Source organism: Anser anser, assembly GCF_964211835.1.
Source record: "Anser anser genome assembly, chromosome: 35".
Lineage (NCBI taxonomy): Eukaryota > Metazoa > Chordata > Aves > Anseriformes > Anatidae > Anser > Anser anser.
In genome coordinates, this window is record NC_139756.1 from 555895 (window position 1) to 569308 (window position 13414).

The following is a 13414-nucleotide window of genomic DNA, read 5'->3' on the forward strand; positions in this document are numbered from 1 at the left end:
ACATCCCCTCTGTGTGTCCCAAACCTCCCCCTGTGCCCCAGGCCCCTTCCCCCCATGCCCCCAGCCCCCTCCCCACCACCACGCCCCCCCCTGGTGCCCCCAGACCCCCTCCCCAATGCCCCCAGCCCCCCTGCCCCCCACCACGGCCCTTCCCCGTGCCCCCAAACCCCCTCCCGGTGCCCCCAGCCCTCCCCCCCCAATGCCCCCAGCCCCCCTCCCGGTGCCCCCAGCCCCCCCTCCCTCACCGCCACGCGCACCCCCCCCTTTTACCCCCCCCCCCCCCATCCAGACCGACGTCTTCATCGCCATGGAGCTGATGGGCACCTGCGCCGAGAAGCTCAAGAAGCGCATCCAGGGCCCCATCCCCGAGCGCATCCTGGGCAAGATGACGGTGGCGGTGAGCGGGGACCTGGGTTGGGGGCGACGGGGGGCACGGGGAAACGCCCCCCCCGGCCCCGAGGGACCCCCGCTGACCCCCCCGCCCCTTTGCGTCCCCCCCCCGCAGATCGTGAAGGCGCTCTTCTACCTGAAGGAGAAGCACGGCGTCATCCACCGCGACGTGAAGCCCTCCAACATCCTCCTGGACGAGCGGGGCCAGGTCAAGCTCTGCGACTTCGGCATCAGCGGCCGCCTCGTCGACTCCAAGGCCAAGACCCGCAGCGCCGGCTGCGCCGCCTACATGGCCGTGAGCACCCGGGGGTGCCGGGGGGGGGCGGGGGGGCTCCCTGAGGAGTGGGGAGCACCCCAGGGTGCTGCCCAGGGGGGTGGGGAGCACCCCAGGGTGCTGCTTTGGGGGGACGGGAGCACCCCAGGGTGCTGCCTTGGGGTGGGAGCACCCCAGGGTGCTGCCTGGGGGGCGTGGGGTCACCCCAAGGTGCTGCCTCTGGGGGTGGGGAGCACCCTAAGGTGTTGTCTTTGGGTGGGGAGCACCCCAGGGTGCTGCCCAGGGGGGTGGGGAGCACCCCAGGGTGCTGCCTTGGGGGGTGTCATCACCCCACAGTGCTGCGTTGGGATGGGGAGCACCCCGGGGTGCTGCCGGGGGGATGGGGAGCACCCCGGGGTGCTGCCTCTGGGGGTGGGGAGCACCCGGGGTGCTGCCTCTGGGGGTGGGGAGCACCCCAAGGTGTTGTCTTGGGGAGGTGGGGTCACCCAAGGTGCTGCCTCTGGGGGTTGGGAGCACCCCAGGGTGCTGCCCAGGGGCGTGGGGAGCATCCCAGGGTGCTGCGTTGGGGTGGGGAGCACCCCAAGGTGCTGCTTTGGGGGGGGTGGGAGCACCCCAGGGTGCTGCCTTGGGGAGGTGGGGTCACCCCAAGGTGCTGCCTCTGGGGGTGGGGAGCACCCCAGGGTGCTGCCTGGGCGGGTGGGGAGCACCCCAAGGTGTTGTCTTGAGGTGGGGAGCACCCCAGGGTGCTGCCCGGGGGGTTGGGGAGCACCCCAAGGTGCTTCCTCTGGGGGGGTGGCGTCACCCCAGGGTGCTGCCTTGGTGGGGTGGGGAGCACCTCAGGGTGCTGTCTTGGGATGAGGAGCACCGCGGGGTGCTGTTGGGGGAGTGTGGGGAGAGCCCCCGGGGTGCTGGGAGGAGGTGGTGGGGAGCGGAGCCGTGGCGGCAGTGCTGGGGGGGCTCTCTGGGGGGGCTGCCCCCGAGATCTGGGTCTTTTGGGGGTGTTTTGGGGTGCCGGGAGGGTGCCGAGGGGCGTTTTGGGGGGCCGCAGGGGGCTGTTTGGGGTGCAGGGGGCTGTTTGGGGGCGTTCTGGGGGTGGTGCCGGGGTGTTTTGGGGGTGCTGCCTCCCCCCAGGACCCACAGCCGCCCCCCTGCCCCCCCCGTGCAGCCGGAGCGCATCGACCCCCCGACCCCACCAAGCCCGACTACGACATCCGCGCCGACGTCTGGAGCCTCGGCATCTCCCTGGTCAGCGCGGCCCCGCGGCCCCAGCGTGTCCCGAACCCATCCCAGTGTCCCCAGCGCGTCCCCAGCGTGTCCCTAGCGTGTCCCCAACCCATCCCCGTGTCCCCAGCGTGTCCCCACCTTATCCCCACATCCCTAACGTGTCCCTAGCGTGTCCCCAACGCGTCCCCACGTCCCTAACGTGTCCCTGGAATGTCTCCGGCACGTCCACAACACACCCCCAACATGTCCCCGTGTCCCCAGCATGTCCCCAACCCATCCCCGTGTCCCTAACATGTCCTCAGCGTGTCCCCAACCCGTCCCCGTGTCCCCAACCCATCCCCGTGTCCCTAACGTGTCCCTAGCGTGTCCCCAATGCGTCCCCATGTCCCTAACGTGTCCCTGGAATGTCTCCAGCATGTCCCCAACGTGTCCCCAACCCATCCCCATGTCCCTAACATGTCCCCAGCGCGTCCCCAGCGTGGCCCCAACCCATCCCCATGTCCCTAACACGTCCCCAGCATGTCCCCAACACGTCCCCATGTCCCCATTGTGCCCCTGGAACGTCTCCAGCACATCCCCAACACATCCCCAGCATGTCCCCGTGTCCCCAACGTGTCCCCAACCCATCCCCGTGTCCCTGGAACGTCTCCAGCACGTCCCCAACGTGTCCTCGTGTCCCCAACGTGTCCCCAACCCATCCCCGTGTCCCCCCCAAGTCCTCCCATGAAGCCGTGGTGCCACCACGTCCTGCCCACGTCCCGCTGTGACACCCTTACAGTCCCCGTTGTCGCCCTACCTCGTCCCCACTGTCCCCGCTGGGGTCCCACCGCATCCCTGCTGTGTCCCCAGCATCCCCCTGCGCCCCGGCCGTGTCCCCGCCGTGTCCCCCCCGGTGCCAGCGGCGTCCCCGCGGTGCCCCCGGCTGTGTCCCCGCCGTGTCCCCCCCGGTGCCAGCGGCGTCTCCGCGGTGTCCCCGCAGGTGGAGCTGGCCACGGGGCAGTTCCCGTACCAGAACTGCAAGACGGACTTTGAGGTGCTGACGAAGGTGCTGCAGGAGGACCCCCCGCTGCTGCCCCCCGCCATGGGCTTCTCCGGGGACTTCCAGGCCTTCGTCAGGGACTGGTGGGTGACAAGCCACCCCCGGGCTGGGGACACGTCCCCTGGCTGTCCCCCCCCGGGTCCCTGAGGTGCTGACCTTGTTCCCTCTCCCCCAGCCTCACCAAGGACCACAGGAAGAGACCAAAGTACAACAAGTTACTGGTGGGTGCCCGCGACCCCGCGTCGTCCCCACCCCGTGTCCCCACGTCCCTGTCCCCGCCTTGTCCCCATCCTGGTGCCCCGACATCCCTGTCCCCACGTTGTCCCTGTCCTGGTGTCCCCACGTTGTCCGCGTCCTGGTGCCCACGTGTGTCCCCATGTCCCTGTCCCCACATCCCGTGTCCCCACATTATCCACATGTCTCCCCATGTCCCTGTCCCCACGTTGTCCCTGTCCCCGCCTTGTCCCCATCCTGGTGTCCCCATGTTTTCCCCATCCTGGTGCCCATGTGTGTCCCCACGTCCCTGTCCCCAACATTGTCCCCGTCCTGGTGTCCCCACATCCATGTTCCCATCCTGGTGTCCCCACATCCCTGTCCCCACCTTGTCCCCGTCCTGGTGTCCCCGCATCCCTGTCCCCAACATTGTCCCCATCCTGGTGTCGCCATGTGTGTCCCTGTATCCTTGTCCCCGTCCTGGTGTCCCCACGTCCGTGTCCCCGTTCTGGTGTCCCCACATCCCTGTCCCCACCTTGTCCCCGTCCTGGTGTCGCCATGTGTGTCCCTGTATCCTTGTCCCCGTCCTGGTGTCCCCACGTCCGTGTCCCCGTTCTGGTGTTCCCACATCCCTGTCCGCACATTGTCCCTGTCCTGGTGTCCCCACATTGTCCCCGTCCTGGTGTCTCCGCGTCCCATGTCCCCACGCTGTCCACGTGTGTCCCCACGTTATCCACGTGTGTCCCCCTGTCTCCGTGTCCCCGTTCCTGTGTCCCTGTCCCCACGTCCTGCTCTCTGTCCCCACGTGTCCCCGTCCCCGCAATGCTGCGACGGGGACTCGGGGCCAGGCGCCCCCGCGTGTCCCCGCGTGTCCCCACGTGTCCCCGCGCTGCTCACGCCGCCTCCCCCGCAGGAGCACAACTTCATCAAGCGCTACGAGACGCTGGAGGTGGACGTGGCCTCCTGGTTCAAGGACGTCATGGCCAGGACAGAGTCCCCGCGCACCGCCGGTGGCCTCAGCCAGCACCACCTCCCCTTCTTCACCAGGTAGCACCCGGGGCACCCCCCCGGGGCACCACCCCCCCCCCCGTGGCGCCCCCGACGGCCGCCGCGTGCCCCGCTGGGCGCTGACAGCCCCGGCGTGTCGCGGCGCCGCGCCGCCGCCCCGGCGCCTCCCCAGTACGGCCCCGTTCCTCGGGCACGTCCTGGAGCGCCGCGGCACGTCCCGCTGCGTCCCCCTCCTGCTCTGCTCGTCCCAAAGGGGCGTTGCGCCGGCGCAGGGCGATGCCCCTGCCCACCCCCCCGCCGTGGTGGCCCGCCCGTGCCTCAGTTTCCCCGCCACGGATGCCACCGTCCCCGTCCCCGACCCCAGCTCCTGGGGACAGAGATGGGGACGGGACCCGGCTGTGGGGTGCCGGCAAGGGACAGCGCGGGGCTGCGACGTGGGGACACGGCACGGGGACACGGCGTGCTGCGGCCGTGGCACGGGGACGTGGCGAGGGGACGTGGCACGCCGTGGCGTGACACGCGGCTGTGACACGGGGACGTGACGGGGGGACACGGCCCGGGGACACGGCACACGGTGGCGCGACACGCGGCTGTGACACGTGGCTGTGACGTGGGGACATGACGGGGGGACACGGCACGCCGTGGCGTGACACGGGGACGTGACACGGGGACACGGCCCGGGATGTGACGCGGGCGCCGCGCGGCGGGGTGTGACGCGCGGATGTGACACGGGGACGTGACACGGGGGACACGGCACAAGGATGTGGCACGGGGATGTTGCACGTGGGGATGTGACGTGGGGATGTGGCACGGAGGTGGCATGGAGGACGTGGCGCGGGGACACCGGGGACGCCCCAGGGACGTGGCGTAGACGGCGCAGAGGTGGCACGTGGGGATGTGACGATGGCGAGTGGCACGGGGACGCGGCACGGAGAGGGACAACGCGGGGACGCGGCACGGAGAGGGACAACGCGGGGACGCGGCACGGAGGCGACACGGCGGGACGGCGCAGAGGTGGCACTGGGACGGCTCGGGGATGCGGCGCGGGGATGCGGCGCTGAAGAGTGACAGAGGTGGCGTAAGGACGGGACGCGGCGCGATGGCCTGGGGACACGGCACGGAGAGGTGGCCCGGAGCGATGGCAGGGGGACGTGGCGCTGAAGGACGCCGCGGGGACACGGCGACGTGACGCGGGGACACGACAGGGGTGTGACACAGGGACACGGCCCGCGGACGCCCTGGGGGCAGCGGTGGCCCCGTGGGGACAGGCGCGGGGACAGAGGGGACCCGGCGGCGCTGGGGACGCGGGGCCACGCAGTGACAATCAGCGCCGGGCCGCGTCCCCCGGGGTGTCCCCGGGGTGTCCCCGTGTCCCCGCAGCACGTGCCGTTTTAGTGCATTGTGGGCGTGGGGCGGCTCTGCCTCGTTACCCTTGGTATTAATTAATGTTATTATGATAAAGGCGCATGTGGAACCCGCCGGCCTCCTCCCTGGGGGGGGGGGGGGGGACACTGGGGACATGAGGGGACAGTGGGACATCAGGGATGGGAGGGACACTGGGGACATCGGGGCCAGGGGTGGCACGGGACATGGGGCCATCGGGAATGGGGACGTGAGGGACAGCAGGGACATGGGGACATCAGCAGTGTAGGGGGGACACTGGGGATACTGGGGGACACTGGGATATCAAGGATGTTGGGGGTGCTGGGGACGTAGGGGGACAGTGGGGACAGGGGTGACACAGGACATGGGACCATCAAGGATGGGGACGTGGGGGACACCGGGGACATGGGGCATTGGGACGCCAACGATACTGGGGACACCGGGGACATGGGGGACACCGGGGACATGGGGCATTGGGACGCCAACGATACTGGGGACACTGGGGACATGGGGGACACCGGGGATATGGGGGACACTGGGAACGTGGAAGATGGGGCTATCAGGGGTGTTGGGGACACTGGGGACAGCAGGGACGTGGGTGCAGGATGACTCGTGGGGCACCCTCGAGCACCCTGGGAGGCCTCTGGGGCATCCCAGAGGAAACTGGGGGCGACTGGGAGGCGGCCGGGGGAGCTGGAGGGTGCTGGAGCTCAGCCGGATCAAAACCACCCCGCCCCCTGCGCCCCCTGCTCCCCTTCCCCCTCCTTGTGCTTCGCTGCCCCCCCCCGGTTCCCAGGTGCTTGGGGTGGGCTCCGGGTGGGCCCCGGGGGGGTGCGGGCCGCAGGCGTCCCGGCGGGGGGGCTCCTGCCCGGGCTGCCCCGCGGGGCGCGTGCTTCGTCCCTCAGCCCCCCCGCAGGCTTCTTCGGGTGGGTGGGGGCGTGCTGGGGGGGGGGGGGCGAACGATTTGCTCAATAACTACAGGCTCGGAGCGGGGCGAGGGGAGGATTTATTGCCTCCCCCTGCCGAGCCGGAGAAGCGAGAAACGAAGGAAAGAAACCAAAAGCACCTTCCCCCCCCGACACCCCCACCCCCCCCCCACCCTGTCCACCCTCTTCCACCTCCTCCCCCCCCCACCCCGAGCAGCGGCGGGGGGGAACGGGGGGGGGGGGTCGCAGTCAGCCCTTGGCGCTGCTTCGCCGCTGCTCCTTCTCCGTCCCTCTCGTCCCCTGCGCTGCGGGGTGTCCCCCCCCCAGGACCCCGTCCTCGCCCAGCTGAGCCCCCCCGGGCAGCAGCTCCTCAGGGAACCCCTCCCACGGGGTCCGTCCCCCAGGAGCAAACTGCCCCAGCGTGGGTCCCCCCCCCCACGGGTGGGGGGCAGCTCCCCGCAGCCCCCCTGCTCCTGGGGGGCTCCTCTCCATGGCTGCGGCTTCGGCCCGGGGGCTCTCCGTGGGCCGCGGCCTCCTCCGGGCCACCTCCACCTGCTGCACCGGGGGGGCTCCTCCACACGGGGGGGGGCTGCAGCGCGGGGCCCGGCCCAGCCGATCCGGATCCTTCCGCAGCCGAAGGGATCCCCGAGGGATCTGCAGAACCCCCCCGGCGGATCCGCGCCACCTCCCCGCGTCGTGCCGAGGGCGCGCTCGGTCCCCTCGTCCCGGTCGTCGGTGAAGCTGTTAAACGAGACGGGGCCCGGGACCGGCCCCGGGACCCCCCCCTGCAGCCGGTCCCTGACCCGGAGGAGTTTTGGTGCTCAGCGGCGGCGGCGCCTCCCCAGGGCTGGGGACAGCGACAGCCCCTGGGACCCCCCAAGACCCCATCCCGGGACCCCCAAGGACCTCGTATGAACCCCTAAACCCGTCACACCCCCCTCTGGGACCCCGTAGAACCCGGGCAACCACCCTAGGAACCCCAAGACCCCATCCTAGGACCCCCAAGATCCCCTAGGACCACAGCACACCCTCCTGGGACCCCCCCCCGGACCCCCCAAATCCCTACACCAGACCCAACAGGACCTGGGCTGCAGCCCCTAGGACCCCCGAGACCCCCCCCATATCCCTACAACCAGACCCCACAGGACCTGGGCTACAGCCCCTAGGACCCCCAAGACCCCCCCACATCCCCACACCAGACCCCACAGGAACTGCACGACCCCATCCCAGGACCCCCAAAGACGTCATATGAACCCCTAGACCCATCATAGCCCCCTCTGAGACCCCACAGAACCCGGGCAACCACCCTAGGACCCCCAAGACCCCGTCCTAGGACCCCCAAGATCCCCTAGAACAGCAACACCCCCCCCTGAGACCCCCCCGGACCCCCCATATCCCTACACCAGACCCCACAGGACCTGGGCTGCAGCCCCTAGGACCCCCAAGACCCCATCCTAGGACCCCATAAGATCCCCTAGGACCACAGCACCCCCGCCACAAACCCCCCCAGACCCCTCATATCCCTACGTCACCCCCCCCCAGCATCCCCTCAACCAGTCCTCCCCCCACCCCCCCCCTTTAGGACCCCCCCCCAACGCCCCCCCCGGGCCCACCTTCTGCTCGTCGATGGCGATCCCGTTGGTGCCGGCGGCCCCGTTGCTCAGGGGGATCAGCTGGGCCCCCCCCACATCGTCCATGCCGGGGGGGGGCGGGGACAGGCTTTGGCCCTGGGGGCACACGTGGCCCAAACTGGGGACCCCCCCTGCCCCTCCCAGTATAGCCCAGTAAGGGCCCAGTGACCCCACAGCTGGTGCTGGGGGGGAGGGAATAAGCCCCCAGTTTCAACAAAGGAAACTGGGGGGGGGGGGGGGAGCAGCCAGGAGCCCCCCCCCCCGCCAAACCAGGTGAGCACCTGCTTGGGGACCCCCCCGTCCCCAAATGCTTTAGGAGGGGATGGGGGGGGACACCCCATGGGGGGGGAGGGTCCTGTGGATATGGGGGGGGGGGGAGAGGCACGACTCACCTGACCCCCCCCCCACCCCCTTTGGGGCAGCACACTTAAAGCTGCCCCCGGGGGGGCTCCTCCTGCCCTCCCCCCTTCTTTGGCTCCCCCCTGGCCATTCCCGGGGGGGGCTCCCCGGCAGCGCCCCCAGCCCCGTAACGCAGGAGGCGCCCCAGCAGCAGCCCCCACAGCAGCACCTGCACCCACAGCTGGAAGGGGGGGTCCCAGCCCCACCCGCCCCCCCCGCCCCCCCCGGGGCCCATCATCCCCCCCCACACACCCCCCCCCAATAAAAAAAGAGCACGGACGGCGTCCTGAAGCCTCCCCCTATTTTCCCAATGCCCCCCCTATTTTCCCAATGCCCCCCCCCACGACCCCAACCCCCCCCAGCCCCCCAAATTCCCCCTAAACCCCCCCCAAACCCCCCAAATCCCCCCTCCTTGCCCCCCCCAAGCTCCTCCAAGCCCCCCCCGCCCCCCAGCACCCCCCCGGTGTCCCCTCGCTTCCCTCGGGCCGCCCCCGGTGCCGCCCCCCCCCCGCCAGGTTCCTCCCGGCCGGGCTTTGTTCGTGGCCCCCCCCCCCCCCCCCGGGGGACCCAGGGGACCCCCCCAGCCCAGGCCCCGCCCCCTTTCCCCGCCGGCCCCGCCCCCATCCCCATGGCAACGCCCTCCCGGCCCCTCCCTTCCCCGAGCGCCGTCCCCTTGGCAACCCCCCACGCAGCCCCGCCCCTCTCCGCCGTCCCCATGGCAACGCCGGGGAAGGCCACGCCCCTCCCTCCAGGCCACGCCCCCCGCCTGTCCGTCAGCCCCGCGCGCTGCCCCCCCCCCCGAGGGCCGGGAGCAATATATGGGGACCGAGCTACCCCTAACCCTAACCAAGGAACCCTCATCCTAATCCTAAACTTAAAACTGTCCTAACCCAAACCCTAACCCCTAACTCTAACCCTAACCGAGCTAACCTCAACACTAACCCCTAACCCTAACCCTAACCCTAAACCAATCCCTAACCAAGCTAATCCTAACCCTAACCTAAACCCTTACCCTAACCCTAACCCAAACCGTAACGCTAACCCGAACCCTAAACCTAACCCATAACGCTAACCCCTAACACTAACCCCTAACCCTATCCCCTCACCCTAACCCTAACCCTAAATGAGCTAACCCTATCCCTAACCCAATCCCTAACCTTAACCCTTAACACTAACCCCTAACCCTATCCCCTAACCCTAACCCTAACCCTAACCGAGATAACCTTAACCCTAACCCCTAACCCTAACCCCTAACCCTTAACACTAACCCCTAACTCTAACCCCTAACCCTAACCCTAACCGAGTTACAACTAACCGTAACTCTAAGCCTAACCCCTAACCCTAATCCTAAACATGACCTAACCCTACCCTAACCCAAACCCTAACCGAGATAACCCTAAAACTAACTCTAACCCTAACCCCTAACACTAACCCTAACCCTAACCCTTAACGCTAACCCTAACCCCTAACCCTAACCCAAAGCCTAACCCTAACCCAAACCCTAACCCTAACCCAAGCTAACCCTAACCCTAAACATAACCTATAAACCTAACCCCTCAGCCCCCCCGGTCCCCCCGGGCCCCCTCAGCCCCCCCCGGGCCCCCCGGTCCCCCCCCCAGGCCCACAAGGACCCAGGGGACCCGAGAACCTGGGCGTAGGGACGGGGGGGCGGGGGGCCCAAGGGCCCCCAGGCACTGGGACACGGCGCCCCAGGGGGCTTGGAGACCGGGGGGGGGGGGATTTTGGGGCACCCAGGAAGAATTTTGGGGTGCTGGGGGGGGTACCTGGAGGAGATTAAAGGATCTCAGAGAGCGCGAAGAGGAGTTCGGGGGCGGATTTGCGGCGGTTCCGGCGCCTCGGACTCGGGGAAGAACTCTGTAAGGCAAAGCCAACGACCGGCACCCGGCGCCTGCGGGACAGCGCCCAAAGGCACGCGCCCCGTAACGCGGAGACTCCCTGGTGTTAGGGTTAGGGTAGGGTTAGGGTTTGGGTTAGGGTTAGGGTTAGGGTTAGGGTTAGGTTTCGCTCGGTTAGGGTTTGGGTTTGGGTTAGGGTTTGGGTTAGGGTTTGGGTTTGGATTAGGGTTGGGGGTTAGGGTTCGTGTTCGGGTTAGGGTTAGGGTTTGGGTTAGGGTTAGGGTTGGGGGTTAGGGTTAGGTTAGGTTAGGGTTCGTGTTCAGGCTGGGGTTAGGTTTAGGGTTAGGATTAGTGTTAGCTCGGCTAGGGTCAGCTCGGTTAGGGTTTGGGTTAGGATTAGGGTTGGGGTTAGGGGTTAGGGTTAGAATTACGGTTAGGGGTTAGGGTTAGGGGTTAGGGTTAAGGGTTAGGGTTAGTTCAGTTAGGGTTAGGGTTAACTCAGGTTTCGGGTTACGGTTAGGGTTAGGGATTGGGTTAGGGTTAGGGTTTCGGTACGGTTAGTATTAGGGTTAGCTTGGTTAGGGTTTGGGTTAGGGTAAAGTTAGGTTATGGTTAGGGTTAGGGTTTAGGGTTAATGTTATGGTTAGAGTTAGGGTTAGGGTTTGGGTTAGGGTTAGGGTTTGGGTTTATTGTTACAGTCATGGATATGAGTAGGTTTGATTGAAAAGTGAGAAGAGTTGTGTGTGGGGTTGCCTAAAGCCTCCCCAAGGGAGTTCAGGGGTACCCAAAAGCTTCTGTTGGGAAGTGTTAGGGTTACGGTTAGGGTTAGGGTTAGGGTTAGGGTTACACACCCCCACACACAGCAGGTCCCTGCGCCTTCTCTCTTTCCCAACAACCCTAAAGGTAACCCTAACTGGAACCCTGAGCCGTACCCCAAGTCGGGCCCTAGACAACACTGACGGCGCCACTTCCTCCCACCAAAAAGTGCTCCCGACCGACCCGTTTTGTGCCCTCCTTCTCCGGGGACTGCACCAATTGCTGCCCCTGTCTCCCCTCCCGGAGCAGCTGCCGCTGTCTCCCGCGCAATATCAGGATTATATGGCTCATAACTTGGTTCTTCCTCTGAAAACGGAGCAATAAAATTAAAGCCTGAATTTTCACCGGACCCTTATTCTGGCCAAAATACTGAAGTTCCTCTTGTTGGCTTTTTAGGCCAGAGAATTACACAATACCTAACCATTGGTTTGGTTTTTTTTTTTATCTTTTTCCCTAGTTTTGGGGTCGTTTTTCCAAATCCTTATCATTCTCCCCAAAGGGCTACCTTTAGGCACGATCCCGGCGTTTCCCCCCCAGACCCCGCCGGCTCCTGGGACCCTTAATCCCCGTCTCTTCCCGACGGGCTGCTGCGGACTTCCCCGCCCGCAGGGTTCCACGCGCCTTCCCCTAAAAAAAAGAAGCGGTTTTGGGCGCGCGCAGCCCCGCTGCCCGACCCGCTGGGTGTGAGGCGGGGAGTTTTTTCCCCTCCACAGCAGCTCCTTTCCCAGCGCAGCTCTGTTAAAAAGCAGCTTCTGGTGACGGGAGGCGTCAGGCCGCAGCCCCTCACCTGCCTGCTGCCCACCGGCGCGGAACAGCTGGAGGAAACGCAGAGCGCGACTGCGCGGGTAACGGAAACTGCTGGATTTTGCCCCAAAAAAAGGGCCGTTGAGCTTGCTCGATCGCACACATTCACTCTCTGCTTCCTGTCTTCAGAGTCCGCGGCTTGATTTTTTTTTTGGCTGGGTACAAGCTATCGCCCAAGAATCCTATAACCACGGAAGACAGCACCCTCCAGCATCACCTCACTGGGTTTAATTGTGTTTTTTTTTATGAAAAAGCCTTCGTTTGGACAGTTACAAGCGATCAGGCTCACAGCTGAGCGAGCAAAGACATTTTTGAGATCATTCCCCCGCCGCGTTACAGCGGGAGAGGGAACTTGCTGACGAGGCAGGAGGAACGGGCTCCTTCTGCATCCCGAAGCTTTGGGAGCTTTCCGACAGGCTAATTGATTATGGGAATTTAGAAGCGTGCGGCGAGGTCGCTCAGCTCTTCCGCGTCCCTCAAGGTGCGGAGACCGTTCCCCGGGCTCGTTGTCCTCCTTCCCATCCCGGGAGGATGCCGCCGGCCCCCCTCCGCCACCCACGAACACGCTCCGGCCCCCTTCCTACCAGCCTCGATGCGCTGCTCGGTGGAGCCCGAGCTGGAAAAGCTCGATGGAGGCCGGCTGCAAGTGCTCGTCTGGGCTCAAGGTTTCTTCCGAGGCAGAAATTTGGTGGTCCCGCGACAAAACGGCGAGGTGTTAACTGCAGAGCCCGGGCTTGGAAGCGTCGTGGGGGGATGCAGGCGAAGACGGTGGGGAAGGGGTGAGGTGATCGTCGCAGTGCCCTCGGCCCCTCCGGCCATAGCAGCTTGGTCAGACGGCAAGGACGCAATGCCGACGGCATACCTCGCTCCCAATCGGTCCCAACGTGCCCCGGATTTGGGTTATCCCAAGCCCAGATTTGGGCTATCCCAAGCCCAGATTTGGGTTATCCCAAGCCCAGATTTGGGCTGTCCCAACCCCGGATTTGGGCTATCCCAACCCCAGATTTGGGTTATCCCAACCCCAGATTTGGGTTATCCCAACCCCAGATTTGGGTTATCCCAAGCCCAGATTTGGGTTATCCCAAGCCCAGATTTGGGCTATCCCGACCCCGGATTTGGGCTATCCCAACCCCAGATTTGGGCTATCCCGACCCCAGATTTGGGCTATCCAGACCCCGGATTTCGGCTATCCCAACCCCGGATTTGGGCTATCCCGACCCCGGATTTGGGCTATCCCGACCCCGGATTTCGGCAATCCCAACCCCGGATTTGGGCTATCCCAACCCCAGATTTGGGCTGTCAGCGTACCCTTGCCCATCAGGCAGCCGGCCCACTGCCCCCTCTGAGGCCTCAGGGCCGGACGGGGGGCCCCCTGTGCTCTGCACCCCCTTGGGGACACCATCCAGTCCCCTTTGTGCCCAGATTCCCCTCAGATCCCCTCAGACCACCAG

The 13414-nt window shown here is 66.4% G+C and overlaps 1 protein-coding gene and 1 long non-coding RNA gene across 2 annotated transcripts in view; one reads left to right on the top strand and one right to left on the bottom strand.

The window, feature by feature from the left end:
- Positions 1-4209, top strand: part of LOC310888426 (dual specificity mitogen-activated protein kinase kinase 7-like) — a gene marked incomplete at its 5' end in the record, with an annotated part of 4714 nt that extends 505 nt beyond the window's left edge. Inside the window, 8 exon segments of the mRNA XM_083815085.1 lie at positions 42-93; positions 231-397; positions 506-685; positions 1830-1839; positions 1842-1909; positions 2868-3010; positions 3103-3148; positions 4054-4209. Of these exon segments, the coding sequence (XP_083671211.1) occupies positions 42-93; positions 231-397; positions 506-685; positions 1830-1839; positions 1842-1909; positions 2868-3010; positions 3103-3148; positions 4054-4191 (804 nt within the window). The 3' untranslated portion in view covers positions 4192-4209.
- Positions 4210-6648: 2439 nt separating this feature from the next.
- On the bottom strand, positions 6649-10531 carry LOC310888468. Its single transcript, XR_014575911.1, has 3 exons — positions 10272-10531; positions 8071-8311; positions 6649-7255 (listed from the first exon to the last, which is right to left on the bottom strand). It is a non-coding gene; the product is annotated as an uncharacterized lncRNA (long non-coding RNA).
- Positions 10532-13414: the final 2883 nt, after the last annotated feature.